Below are 14,213 nucleotides of genomic sequence, written 5' to 3' on the forward strand. Positions count from 1 at the left end.
CAGCTTCAAAATTTTTAAATCAGTTTTCCAAAACCCAAGTTGGATTCTCTGAAACATCAAAATAGTGATTCTTAAAAATGTGATTAGTACTTTAGATTAATCTAAAAATTATCCTGATTTCAGGTAAAATCGACACCCAAATAATACTAAATGAAAAACAAATGCAAGAAAAAAGTTCTGAAACAGTAATTCATAAAATACTTTGTTCTGTTCCGAAAAATAGTTTTATAATTTTTAAACTTTGCCTAGATTAAGTGAACTACCAACTTTTTAATGTATTTTTTTGGTAATAATCATACTGCATCAAAATAGCACCAAACAACATTAATGTTTTATGGAAACAGTATTGAATGTATTCAGGATATTACTAACTTAAAAAAGCTGAAATGACTCTTCAAAACCCGTGAAACAGCACTTTGAAATAGTTTATTGAAGTTAAATCTATTTTATTTGGGGGCACAGAATTATAGAAATTTAAAATTAAATTATTGAAAACTTACTGTAAGATTTTTAAAGGTTATAAGTTTACTTACTGTTTCAAACAGTTTGTTTGTTTTTTGTATTCCAAATTTTGTCACTTTTCTGAATATACGATTTTCGAAAGGCATTTGACAAGGTAAACCACTCTCTCTTGCTCAAGAAACTTTACAGTTTTGGTATATCTACCCAATACGTTTCCTGGTTCAAATCCTTCCTGATGGATCGTATTTTCTCCGTCATGGTCAATGGTTCTCTGAATAGTAAAGGTTCCCCATACCCTCTGGAGTTCCACAAGGTACAGTAGCCGGCCCTCTCCTCTTTCTTGTCTTTATAAACGATCTCCTGTTTTCTCTTCCTTCCAGCATACACTTTGCCGCTTTTGCGGATGATATCAAGCTTTATTCTCATGACCCTCTTCTTCTGCAAAAAGGTATCGATATTGTATCCAAATGGGCCTCTGCAAACTCTCTCCCTCTTGCTCATACGAAAACTACTCTTCGACGGCTCGGTTCCAAAAACCCGGTTCATCTTTATAACATAGACTCTATCCCCATCACCGAAGCTTCAGTAGTACGGGATTTAGGATTGTTAACAGACTCACACTTGAAATTTGATAGCCATATTGCTAAAACTTCTTCGTTAGCTATCTTACGCTGCAGCCAACTACTCAAGTCATTCCGATTTCGATCCCTTTTTCTCTACAAGCACTTATTCAACACCTACGTACTCCCAGTTCTTGAATATTGCTCTTCTGTTTACTCTCCTTCGCCCTATAGCATCCTTTCTCATAAACTTGAAAAACCTCTTCGATCGTTTACCAGAAAAGTTCTTCAGAGGTGTAACATACACTTTAGAAGGTTTCTGTTCTGCTGTTACTGAATTAATTAAAGAGTAACACTGTTTCATATATACATGAAACAGTAACATTTTAGTCTGTAGGCATACTCACGAGATTAATATTGAAGTATACGGCTGCTAATAATCAAGATGGAGTCATAAACACATCAAATAAAAAACTAATGCAAACAAAAAAGTTCTGAAACCGTAACCAAAAAATAAGTTTTATTAGATTCAGTAAGAAGCACAAAAAGTGAGTATATTGCAGAGACCGATTCATGAAAATAGAATATGCGGGAAATATTGACACAGTATGTTATAACCAGAACTTTAAAATGTTTTTTTTCTGTTTTTTTTTGAAAGTCCTAGAAAACAACGATTGAATCAAAACTGCACCAAAATAATTAAGCTGCTAATTGAAACCGTGTTTATTGGTTTTTTTGTATGTTCAATCTTCAAAATGCAATATCCTACTAAAAAATTAAAAATCGCTTCAAAACATTGTGAAACAGTATAATTATTTATTGAAATAACAATTGACTGGAAAATAACTTTTATTTTTGTACCAGTTAATTCAATTTCTGGAATATTTTTAATGAAAGTCACAATTTCAGGCTACTATTATAGAAAATTGTACAAACGTGTATTCGAAACATTTTGAAACTGTGATTTAAAAACATTTGAAGTGTCAAAAGTTATTTTTTTTATATTTGAGTGTTTCGGCTGGTATTCCAATTACACTTGTTAAACGCGTGGTCTTTAGACATTGAAAAAAAAACTTCAAACAAAAAATAGTGTTTCAGCAGCACATTCCATATCAGAAGCAAATCCAAAATCACCAATGAAAAAATTCAATTTCGTTGAATCAGTAAAAATACCCAATAAATGTTTTTATATCGTTAAAAACCCCAAATTCAATAAATAAAAAACTGAGCAACTGATCATTATCTAAATACTTTGTAATTTCCTTACAGCTGGTTTTGAAACAATAAATGTCGAAATATTGAATTAGTAAAGTTTAAACCCCGATGTCTGATAATATGATTAACTTGTAAAACAGTACTTTTTTTCCGTTTTTAGTTTGATTTTACTGTTTCAAAAGCCACTCATCATTATATGAATTTTTATAAAAACAATAGGCTAAATCTATGAATATGTTGAAACAATAGCTTTTCTGAAATTCAGTTTTACCGGCTTTATTGTCCATAGACGATTTTTTTACTGTTTCAAAAATTTTGTTATAATTTCAAGGCAGTAAAATTGTTATTGAGGCGAGAACACTAGCACTCAAAGCTAAAGTAAAACTTTTTAACAAATAGTGTCGAAACCCAAACTTCTGAATTTCTTACCAAATTCTTTCTTATTTTTTCAAATTCAAAATTCTGTTCTTTTTTCACAAATTCTTTCTTATTTTTCATATTTCCAAGACGTCCTTGTGTTTACTGAGAAATGACTAACAGAGAAATTCTTTGTCTCGTAATTTGAAGGTTTTTTTGGGGGCTTTTTCGTCATACCTACCTCTTTGACGTCCAACTGGTTGCGGTGTCTAAAATATTGTGTAAATATTTCTGATTTTTATTAAATTCTAATTATTTGACTACTTTTTGGAATATATGACTTTTTTATTTTTGTTTTCAAAAGGGTAAGTTTTTCACTTTTTTGATTTTTTGAAGTTCTCAATAAGTTAAATCATTGCAATTCAAATTTTGTTTTGAAAACGAAAAAAAATTCTCCAAGGATGACATTTTTCTAGGATGAACAACTTCTCCGCTTCGTCAGTGGACCCGTTGGGACGGGGAAAACCATCCTTCTCCATTATCTAAGGGATGTCGTTGTCCGGCACTTCGATACGAACGCAGCCTGTCGCCTGGCTGCTTCAACAGGATCCGAGGCATGGAACATCCGAGGAGACACACTGAACTCGCTGATCCAATTATCTGTAAGTTTTAAGTTTTTATTTAAATCAATCTCTAAAAGTGTAAATTGTAGTAAATGATAAAATATCACAGTCGAGTTCTTCAATTTTTTAAAAATGATTTCAGATCGAAAACGAGGATGCTTTTCGAGCACTAGATGGGCCTACTCTTAATGCTCTGAGAAAGGAATTGGCCGGAATAAACTTCTTGTTCATCGACGAAGTGAGCATGCTGAGTTGGAAGGTATGAAGTTTCAGAATTTTTATTAGTTTAAATTTAAAAAAACTTACTTCCAGATCTTTCAATGTGCTATCTTCCAATGAGAAATGCTCGCTCCACGAACCCAAACATCAGCCCACTTCACGAAAATCTTTTCCAGCTCTTCAAAGTGTATCTTACCAAGTGTATGTGGGCTGAAAAAGAAGAAGATGTGGAACTGTCGATGAAAATTAAAAGAGGGGACACAAGCAAAGCAATGTTCCGTCAACTTAAGGAGATTTTCAACGAGCTGGCTGCATTGAAGACGGCGAACCCAAACAAGAGTTTTATAAATATTTAAATAATTTCTATCCGGTAATATTTAAACGTGGAATAATTGTAAATCAAAAGAAAATAACTAAAGATAAAATTTTGAAACAGTAATTTTCTCTCAAAAATATTAATAGCTGTTGAAACAGTTACATATATCAAAAACTGAAACTTTTTCAGCTAAAAACTTGTATCAAAACCTACAACTTTGATGCAGCACGCTTAAATTATTATGTAAGTGGAAGAAAAATAGGACACTATTTGAAATAAAAAGAAAAAAGGAAACACGTTGTTGAAACGAGTCAGAGGAACACTCTTGCCATCAGTGACCAACGACGTCTTCAGAAAAGTGATTGGAATTACGAACCACACACTAAAAGTGGGACCATAGGCTAATAATAGAACATATATAATAGGAAAAATTGGAAAAAAAGATTCAATGAATTTGTTTTGCGACCTAATTAATATTTAATCAGGAAAGGAAAAAATTAAAAACAAAATTTTGAAACATTAATTTTTGTCAAAAATATAAACAGCTGATTCAAAATGTTCAAAACTTGATTACAGTAAAACTGCGTGCATGTAATTGAACTTATATTTGAAAACTAAAAGAAACAGAAGAAAAAACTTTTAATTTTTCTTTTTCAATAGCATTACATCATTAAAAAACCTTGTTTTATGAATCATGATTATCTAATTGTTTTCCATCAGAAAAGTTTTAAAAAATTGATTGAACATTTCGTCGGTTACTATGGCAATGTTTGCAGCAAGTGTCTTTCCATTGGTGACTGATGTAATATTTAAACGTCTAATAATTTTAAATTAAATTAAAATAACTAAAAATAAAATTTTGAAACAGCAATTTTTTTATCAAAAATACTAATAGCTGTTGAAACAGTTACATATATCAAAAACTGAAATTTTTTCAGCTAAAAACTTGTATCACAATCTACAAGATTTTGCAGAAATAGTTTTCTAGAAGTATAAGGCAATCGTATTGTTTTAACGAATTATTGTCGTGTTGAGAATTTTTCAGTATTTAGATTTTATCAAATTAGAAAACTAAAACTATGTTTATAATATCAACAGAAAAAATCATTAATTTTTTAATTTTTTAAAATTTTTTTAAATAAAAGAAAAATTTGAAACAGTAACCTTTTTTTGTTTAAATAATTTTTATTCTCAAAAATAATTATTTTTTCAAGACTGTCGTGCATTCGTTATAACATTTAAACGTTTCTCAATCATCAATTTAGAAAAAAATAGAAACAATTTTGAAAAAGTTGCGATTTAAACCTAAACAACAGAATTTTTGTGAATTTTTGAAACATTAATCAATTTTCTAATATTGATGTGGTGAGAAGAATATTGAGGTCGCAGATCTTGGGTTGTTATTGCTTTTACCTTGAAACAGAATAAAAATTAACTTCAAATCATGCATTTTTTGCTGAGTATGCTGTTTCAGAAATTAATTTTTCTCTTTGATCAGAAAATATTTTCAATGTCGAAGAGATTGTTGATTCGATAAATGATAATTCAAAAAGTTTAAAATTGGCTGAAAATTGGCTTACAACTCTGAAATTTCATGAAAAACCATTCCAACTAAGATTTTTCAGCTATTTTTGCCTATGGATCGTTCTAAATCAAATTTTCAGTTGTCACAGCTCATCAAGACGGTCAAAATAAGTATTACCTTCACTTTTAGAATTTCAGATCTGGAAGAACGTTTTTTTTAATAAACTCAGAAATTGTGAACCTGGACAAAAAATAAATCAGATTTTACTTAAAAGACAAGAAATGTTTTTTGCTGTTTCAAATATTTTTTAATTTGCCACCATTGATTTAAATATTGTTAACGTTAACTTTTAAAAACAGTTTTTCACTGTTTCAAAACAATCCTCCAAGGGATCCAACTGGTTGCGGCGTCTAAAACACTAATTGTTTTTTGATTTTCATCGAATTCTCGCATTGTTATAAAGGTATGTTTTCAATTATTCAAATCATGTTTTGACGTTCTTCGGAAAGGTTCAAAAAGTTGAAAAAAATTTTGAAAAGTTTATATAATTAGAAACATTCTAAAAAATATAGTTTTGTATAAAAACGATGGAGAAGGCTTTTTGCAACAAAGTACCAGTATACCTATATTATCTATAAACAAAAACTTAATTCCGGCCAAGTATTATACATATTTTTTCAGAAAATCAAGAGTCTGAAAAATCTCAAACGAATTTCTGATATGCTTTCTTACCAGACTATCGAGTGCAGTGTGTCTCCGCGGATGTTCCAAGCTGCGGATCCTGTTGAAGCAGCCAGGCGACAGGCTGCGTTCGTATCAAAGTGCCGGACAACGACATCCCTCAGATAATGGAGAAGGATGGCCTTTCCCGTCCCAGCTGGTCCGCGTAAAGTAAGTTTTAAAAGTGAAACAATTCATTTTAAAAATCATAATCGAACTCTTTTCAGTAAAAAAAATGGTACGATGATGCTCCGTGGCTGATAGAAACTGATGAGAGTTGATAGACGGTCGGTCTTCTCAAAGGGACTGGCCCTTATAATTGTGCTGTGTCATTCTTTCATTGGTTTAGTGTAGAAACTTTAGCCATCTTGTCTCTAAAACGGAAACATTGAACAAAGAAACATGAAAGGAAAAATATTTGTCTCTGTGTGTCTGTTTACATTTCAAAAAACACTTTTATTAGCATTTTTATATATAAAACGCATGTGGGGTTTGTCCGAATCTCTGTCACAGTCTCGACATTTTATTTTCATTTCCAAAATTCAAATTATCATAAAAAAAGTTTTCACGTGAACTCGAGTATTTTTTCCCGGCGAATCGCTAGCCCCTTCTGAAAAGTGGATTCTCCATGAGATTCTCACTTGATTTGGACATCCAAATAGGTCGATCCAGAAAAAGTCGGTTTCCACCAGAAATTTTAATGTTTCAAAAACTCATTTAAGGGGTTGAGAGAAAATAAAATTCCAATAAAATTTTGCAAGTTGTTCTTAGCTGAAATTTTTGATTAAAGTAATACTACATGTACGTAAATCTGATTCACAAATATTTACAGATGTTTACAAATGGATTTACAGTTAAAAAAAACTGTTCTCAAAAAGTTTTTTATTCTGTTTCAAAATTTTCAAATAACAAATTTTTATTTGATAATAGTAATACCGAATGGATAATACTTCTTAACCATGAACTTATAACTGAAAAAGTAGAAGAAACAGAAGAAAAACTTCAGAAATGTTTAATAACTATCAAATTTAAGAATTTTCTATTAAAATAATCAAAAAGGAATCGATTAATTTTTTATTCTAAATATTTGGGAAACTTTTGAAACAGTAACCTTGTCATTTTGTTTTCTCATTTCGCTTAAATCATAAATGTAGAAAAAATTAGAAACGAGCATGTATCTAGAATCAAAGCTCAAGTAACAGATAATAAAATTTTGTGAATTTTTCGAAACAGTAATTAATTTTCCAATCTTGATGTGGCGATAACAACATTGAGGTTGCAGATCTTCTGTTCTTTCTGCGTCTACCTTGAAACAGGATACAAATTAATTTCAAAATTCCAAAATGTTTACTATAAAAAAAATGTTTACTATAAGATAAAATTTTGAAACAGTAATTTTTTATTGAAAGTAACAAAATTGAGCAAGGCGAAATTGCGCTCCACTGGACACCATTGATCAGACATGAGAACGATGACGACGTGAGTTGGCAGCCAATATGAAGGAGCGTGGTGGGCACGGGCAGTACTGTCCGTCGCGTCCTGAAACAGTAATAATAATTTTTTGAAATCAATTAAATCAATTATCAGCACGAAAAAAAACTTCTTACAAGCGCGCTCTACCGAAACCAATAGAAATTTCGGTAGAGCGCGGTTGTAAGAGCTTGCCCTGCTAATACAAAAGTGTTAAAAGTGCTTACCTGGAATTCCTGGTCCTCCCAATGCCCCAACACTTCCTGGCTGTCCTGGCGCCCCTCTCGGCCCGGGTACTCCTGGAATTCCCTCACTTCCAGCCTCTCCATCTCTTCCCTTCTCTCCAGCCACCCCATTTGGCCCCGCCTTCCCGATAGCACCCGGTGCACCCGGTGGTCCTGGTTGCCCACGTTGCCTCTGTCCATCCGCTCCAGGATGCCCTGGTGCTCCATCTTGCCCGGGTGCTCCAGGAGCCCCGGCGTCTCCAGGAGGTCCTGGTGGTCCTGGCTTGCCATGAGTTGAAGATGGGATGCCTGGTGCTCCTGGAGCTCCGTCTGGGCCACGTGGACCAATGTCTCCCACTGCGCCAGCAGGTCCAGGGGGTCCACGAGGGCATTGTACGCAGCCAGAGATTTGAGAATCGCACGCGGTGCTACCAAGAGAATGGGGGTTGTCCATTCCGCGAGGTCCGTTGTCTCCGGGAGCTGAAAAAAAAAGTTGAATTGTTTTTGAAACAGTAAATTTTTTGTGAAACAGTAACTCACTTCCGGGGGCACCTGGTGCTCCTTGTGGACCTGGCGGTCCTGGTGGGCACTGTGGAGCGGAATCACACTGACACCAATCCGGCAGCTTGGCGAATCGCTTATCCCTTCTGAGAAGTGGATTCTCCATGGGACGGGATGGGGCGGAGTGCTTGATTTGGACATCCATTAGGTCGATCCAGAGGGAATCGGTTTCCACCTGAAAATTTTACTGTTTCAAAATTGTTTCAAAATATTTCCAATTTTCCATTCGGTAGTGAACCTCTTATCGCAACTCTTCTCTAAAATTTTTAACCTGAAAAATTTTTTAAAAAATTTAATGTTTCAAAAAAAAATTTACTGTTTCAAAATGTTTCTTTAATTGCAGCAATGAGGATGTGAATTCAATTCCAGTATATTTTTTTTTCGATTAAAGTAATACAACTGCTAGGTCATCAAATTTACGAATATTTTCAGATGTTTGCAATTTGAAAAAGCGTTCCGAAAAATTTTCATTTTTTACTGTTTCAAAATTTTCAGAACTCGATTTTCTTTAATTTATCGATTATTATAATCGATTACGGTAATTCTAGTGAGACTTGATTGAATTTACAAGAATTTTCAGCTGTTCACAATTTGAAACAGTGGAAAAATTTACCGTTTCAAAAAATGTCCTTATTTTCAAACCGCGAAAAAAACAACATTGATAAAAATAGGGTTTTGAAAAAATTGTTTTTTACTGTTTCAAAATTTTCAAAACTCGATTTTTGTCTGATTACAGTACTGTTTCACATTGTAAACATATGAAATTGTTTTAAATTCTATGACTCTCTTACAGTAGTTGAATTCACGAAAATTTTTTTACTGTTTCAAAATTTTCAAATTACAAAAAAATTTTGGCTACAGTAATAACGCAAATAACCAATTTCCAATATTCAAAATGTCAAATAGTGAAACAATTTTTTACTGTCTCAAAAAAAATTGAGAACTTTTAACTGTTTTTAGCATAGTTCGAACTCTTTTTTTGTGAGAGACGCAGAGAAGCTAGACACTCTAGCTTCTCTGCGTCTCTGCGTCTCTCAAACCTACCTTAAAACTCTCCACGACGCCAACAACCTCCACTTGCAGCTCATTCATCTCCCAGTAAATCTTCGGGACGAAAATCGTCAGCGCCAAAATAGCGAAACCGGACAAGGCGGCGAATCCCGACACCACCAGCTTCATCATTTCGTACAGAAGCTATGCTACGACCCATTCCAAAAATTTTCTTTTATACCCGAGAAGGGGGCGGAGTCTGTTCATCTACCGTATCACCTTTCGAAAAAAGTGGGAACAAGAGGCCAAAACGAGTTATGGTGACGAATTTCGGAGATGAGGTATTGTCCTTAGACGGTGAAACAGTAACAAAAAAAACGGATGGCAACAAGTTTGTATTAGTTTTGCAGTAGTAGGAGAAGAATAACGAAATTGAATTTTACGAAGAAAAAAGTTACTGTTTCAAAAAAAAAACGCAAAATAAACAAATGTATACTAGGAACTATCCGCTTGGTGAATGAATCGACAGAATTTTTTGTTTTCAAAGTTTTTTTTTACTGTTTCAAAAAATATTCTATTAGCTAATGTTTCAATGGACAACACTGCAAGAACTTTGGTACGACCTGTGCAATTTTGAAATTACTGTTTCATGAAAAAAATCAAATAGGTTGGTTCTTAAAATGCGCTAATAATAGAAGACCAACACAATTAACTTTTTTGAAACAGTAAATTTTGAAGTTTTGAAAAAAAAAACGTTTTTTTTTTGAAATTTTGTCTTGAAAATTGCTGTTTCAGTGAATTTTCTTTTAATTTTATTTTTATGAGCATATATTAATTTTTGTCCCGAGAACTGTTACTGTTTCCTTATTTGTAATTGAAAAAACCACTATGGTCAAATCGAAACATTTCCTGAGCCGTGAATATTTATTTTTACCATGAAACAGTATTTCTGAAAAATTACTGTTTCGCATAAATTTTTTTTTGACTAGGCAGTTTTGGAGTGTATTGCACTAAATTCAGGTTATACAAAACGATAATCATAAAAACCACAAACAAAAATTTCTGTAAAATTTCTGTTTCATGAATTTTTCAAAAGTTTTCAAAATTTCAAAGACTCACTTCCCACGCAGAATTGGTCAGCAAAATATGTTACTGTTTCAAAAAATCTTATAAGTTCATTAATTTTTATGACCTTCACTAATGGAATTATAGAAACCTTAAAATTTACTGTTTCAAAATTTTTTCAATCATTTTTTAACTTGTTTCAATTACTGGGCCTACGGAACATGCTAAATACAAAAAATAATTTTTCAATCAAAAATCTTACTCTTTCGAAAAATTTTTGCCCATTTTTCAAGTCGTGTCACTTCAATTTTTCTTCAAATTTCAATAAATCACTTTTCACTTCCTCATCATATATAATCCGACTAGAAATCTATCTTCAAAGATTATTTTTTCATTTTTCCAAACTTTTTTTTCTCCATTTTCATTCCCATATTGGTTTTGGCCGATTGCCAACATCAATACAATTCCTAAACAATTCTCCCATGTCTGCGTCTCTCCCCTTCCCATTATCTCTCGCTCACAGATTCCCGGGCGTCAAATGGACCGTTGCGAGTCGCCGCAGCGGGGGGACGTCGTCTTCTGATGGGTTTTATGCAAAGTAGATGAATTGGATGGCATTTTTTTTCGCTTTTTGTCAAGGTGACATTTGGAGAAGGATGTTGATTGTATTTTGGCAGAGGGAAAATGAAGAAATGAATTGGGAGAACGAAGAACAGGGAAAATGGAAATGAAGTTTTGTTTGGAGATGGATGATGATTATGTGGAGGAGGAGGAGGTGAAACGGAATTGGATAATTTGGAGGGAACAACTATATGACAGTCAGAATAAAGAATCTTTAATAAGGCGGAACTCAAATTCTGAAACAGTAAAAAATTACTGTTTCAAAATTTTTTTTTTGAAATTTTTTACTTTTATCAACAATTTGACTACAATTGCTATCCAAATATCACGAATTGAGTTGTTCAAACAAGCAATTTTGAAACTGTAAAAATGTTCAGGTTTTTCTGAAATCTATGATAGTAAAGATTCTTAAATCTCTATAATCTGAAGCTAGAATTTTGAAACAGTGAAAAAATTATTGTTTCGGAGTTTTTTTTGGTGAAAAATTATAATTTCAATAAGCTTCTCATAGGTAAATTTAATACAAAACCAGTAAAATTCCAATTTTAAAAATGTCCAAAAAACAAGAAATAAATTTTGAAACAGTAAAAACATTTTTTACTGTTTCAGATTTTTCTGAAATGTATGAAAGTGTCAAACAGAACAATGAAGCATAAATCTATGTAATTCTAAAATTTGAATTTTGAAACTGTGAAAAAATATTGACAAAAAACAAAAAACAAAACAGAAAAAAAAACAAACTGAGGCAATAAATTTTGAAACAGTAAAGAAAATTCTCTGTTTCAGATTTGTAATTTGGATTCTTGATGTAATGACAACGCTAATAAATAGTCTGCAAACTGTTAGATACCTTAATAAAAAGAAGATTACAATTTGAAACAGTCAACCTGGAAAACAGTCAACGAGTCGTAGGAAGGAACAAATATGCGAAACATTTTGAAACAGTGAAAAAAAAACAGTCCTGCTTCTTACAACCACGCTCTACTGAGGCCTGAGAAAATAGTGTGTGAAATTGAGAGACTCGGTGAAAAAGAGACAAGAGAATTTCGGTGGAGCGCAGTTGTAACGACTGTGCCGAGCTAATACATATCTGTCAAAAATATGAATTTCAAGGTTTTTCTCAAATCTGTGACAGTAAAGATTTTTAAATCAGTTTTTTTTGTAGGAATTGCATTAAAAATATTAACATGGAAAATGATGCATTAATAACCCTTTATTCCAAAAAAAAAGAAATTCAGATTCATAGTTTTCTAACCTGCCTCCAGGCCAGGATCTCATGGTCAGTGTTATAGAAGCGATAGTATCCGGTCGTGAAATCGCAGTAAGCTCTAAAGTACGCAACGGCAGATGATGTACAGTCAGCCATCCGATATTCAGTAAAATTAATTGTTGCATCTTTTTTCCAGTAGCGAATGACATTGGTAGATCCGTAATTTCCTGGAAATATGTATATTGTCATGATGTGAAACACAAACAAAAAAACTAACCCCATTGAGAACAATTTTCTTGGCCTTTATTCAATGGAGCTTGATAAATGCACGTCTTGGAATCCAAAGTTTGTCCTAATGGTTCAATAAGTACAGCCTTCTCTGAGAAGTTCTTGTTGTAAGTTCCCACAAAACTTTGACATGGGCATGTATTTGTCGCTGAAGTATTGACGGACTCCCCGACACATGAACACCCAGCCGCTTCAGTCAAACACCGTCGATTTTTTTCGAACGCAGTGTCTTCTGCATTCCTCACAAATATTCCCCATTCGCTCCATAAGCCTCCCTGTGGGCAGCAAGACGTCACGGCAGGCTCTTTGGGAAGTGGTCCGCATTGCATGGATCCGTTGATTGTCATGGGTACGTATGGGATGCAGCACGTTCGTTGAGCGGGGTAGAGACATGTCAAGGTGTTGCACGGGTAGTAGCGAGTCGTGTTGCCGCTGGAAAATTTTAGGAATAGAGAGTTCAAAATAGGGGAGGGGGAATTTTGACGCTCGTTATTCTAACTAGGAAAGGTTATGGAGTCAGTTTGGAGATGTTGATCGTGACCAATATCACTGGAAAGCTGAGAAAACGCTCATTCTAAATATATTTTCAGTTTTTGCCCTCGATGCCTGGTATTCAAGAAAAACAAGGTCAAAGTTGGGATTGTTTTCTTGTGTGCAAAAACTGAATATACATATATTTGAAATCAGCGTTTTCCCAGCTTTCCATTGATATAAATCTCGGTCTATATCTCTCTTGAATTTTGGAAGCCTTGTGCCAAATTACTGTAGGATTATTACAGTAGTCTCCGTGAGCGAAATATTGGAAAAGGGTTCCTAACTGGAAAAGATGAGGTATGACACCCAAAAAACTGTGAAGGCTACAGTAACCTTAGTAATGTACTACTAGGGTCAAGACTACAGGAGCATGTACTACCTAACCTACAGTGCCATACAATTACCTAACCTACAGTACTCTAGTCTTACCTAACCTACAGTAATCTAGCCTTACCAAACCTACCCTTTATTAGCTTTGGTTACGATTGCATAATGTACAGTAACCTAGCCTTCAGTAACCTTAGCTCACAGTCAATCTTAGTACAATTACCTTAGTACAGTACTCCCCGTCATAACTCACGTGCATGGACAACCTGCTTCTTCAGTCAAACATCTTCTTGTATAAAACGCTTTCGAGCAGGCTCCACAACTAGTCGGACAATTATCTGTGGTCGTCCACTCACTCCAAATCCCTCCCGGTGGACAGCCAGAGGTAGGACAGGTCTGAAAAATGGATTTTGATTTTCAGCGAAAATTTCAGCCAAATTTTAGAGTTACCGGTAATGCGGCCCAACATGAGACGGATAGAACTGATAGGAAGAGAATCGCGGGAAGATTCATTGCATTTCTTCTCGTTTTGATACAAGAATGGTGCTTTTAACTTCACAGAGAAAAGAAAAATGGCTCTTTGATCTCTATTGTTATGCAAAAATCTATTCTTTATCATACATTTTGTATGATCTTTGTTGAGATTTTGATTTCTATAGATTCACGATGTTGTCGATGTTTGAATTTTGTGGTTTGATGTAATAGCACATGGGAAAAATTATTACTGTTTCAAAACTATCATGAAAATTTTAGAAAAGTACACATAACCAATATTTTTGAAAACAAGTAGAATTGAATTCTTAGATTACTGTTTCAAGATTTGAGTTTCATCATTTACATCAATCACACATAATGCCATAATCTCAGGAATCATACTTCCAGTCATAAATTTATTTTTTGAGCCAAATGAAGGATATACTTTTTAA

The 14,213-nt window shown here is 33.5% G+C and overlaps 2 protein-coding genes across 2 annotated transcripts; both read right to left on the reverse strand.

Annotated features, from left to right (window-relative positions):
• Positions 1–7,453: 7,453 nt before the first annotated feature.
• On the reverse strand, positions 7,454–9,434 carry GCK72_015961 (uncharacterized protein; the record flags this gene model as incomplete). Its single annotated transcript, XM_003098716.2, has 4 exons — positions 7,454–7,536; positions 7,695–8,171; positions 8,232–8,427; positions 9,297–9,434. The coding sequence occupies 4 exons, from the start codon at positions 9,432–9,434 to the stop codon at positions 7,454–7,456; spliced, it is 894 nt and encodes a 297-aa protein (XP_003098764.2).
• A 2,734-nt stretch (positions 9,435–12,168) lies between these two features.
• On the reverse strand, positions 12,169–13,800 carry GCK72_015962 (uncharacterized protein; the record flags this gene model as incomplete). Its single annotated transcript, XM_003098719.2, has 4 exons — positions 12,169–12,365; positions 12,416–12,858; positions 13,541–13,683; positions 13,738–13,800. The coding sequence occupies 4 exons, from the start codon at positions 13,798–13,800 to the stop codon at positions 12,169–12,171; spliced, it is 846 nt and encodes a 281-aa protein (XP_003098767.2).
• Between the last annotated feature and the right edge of the window lie 413 nt (positions 13,801–14,213).

Source organism: Caenorhabditis remanei, chromosome IV (genome assembly GCF_010183535.1).
Source record: "Caenorhabditis remanei strain PX506 chromosome IV, whole genome shotgun sequence".
NCBI classification, from domain to species: Eukaryota; Metazoa; Nematoda; class Chromadorea; order Rhabditida; family Rhabditidae; genus Caenorhabditis; species Caenorhabditis remanei.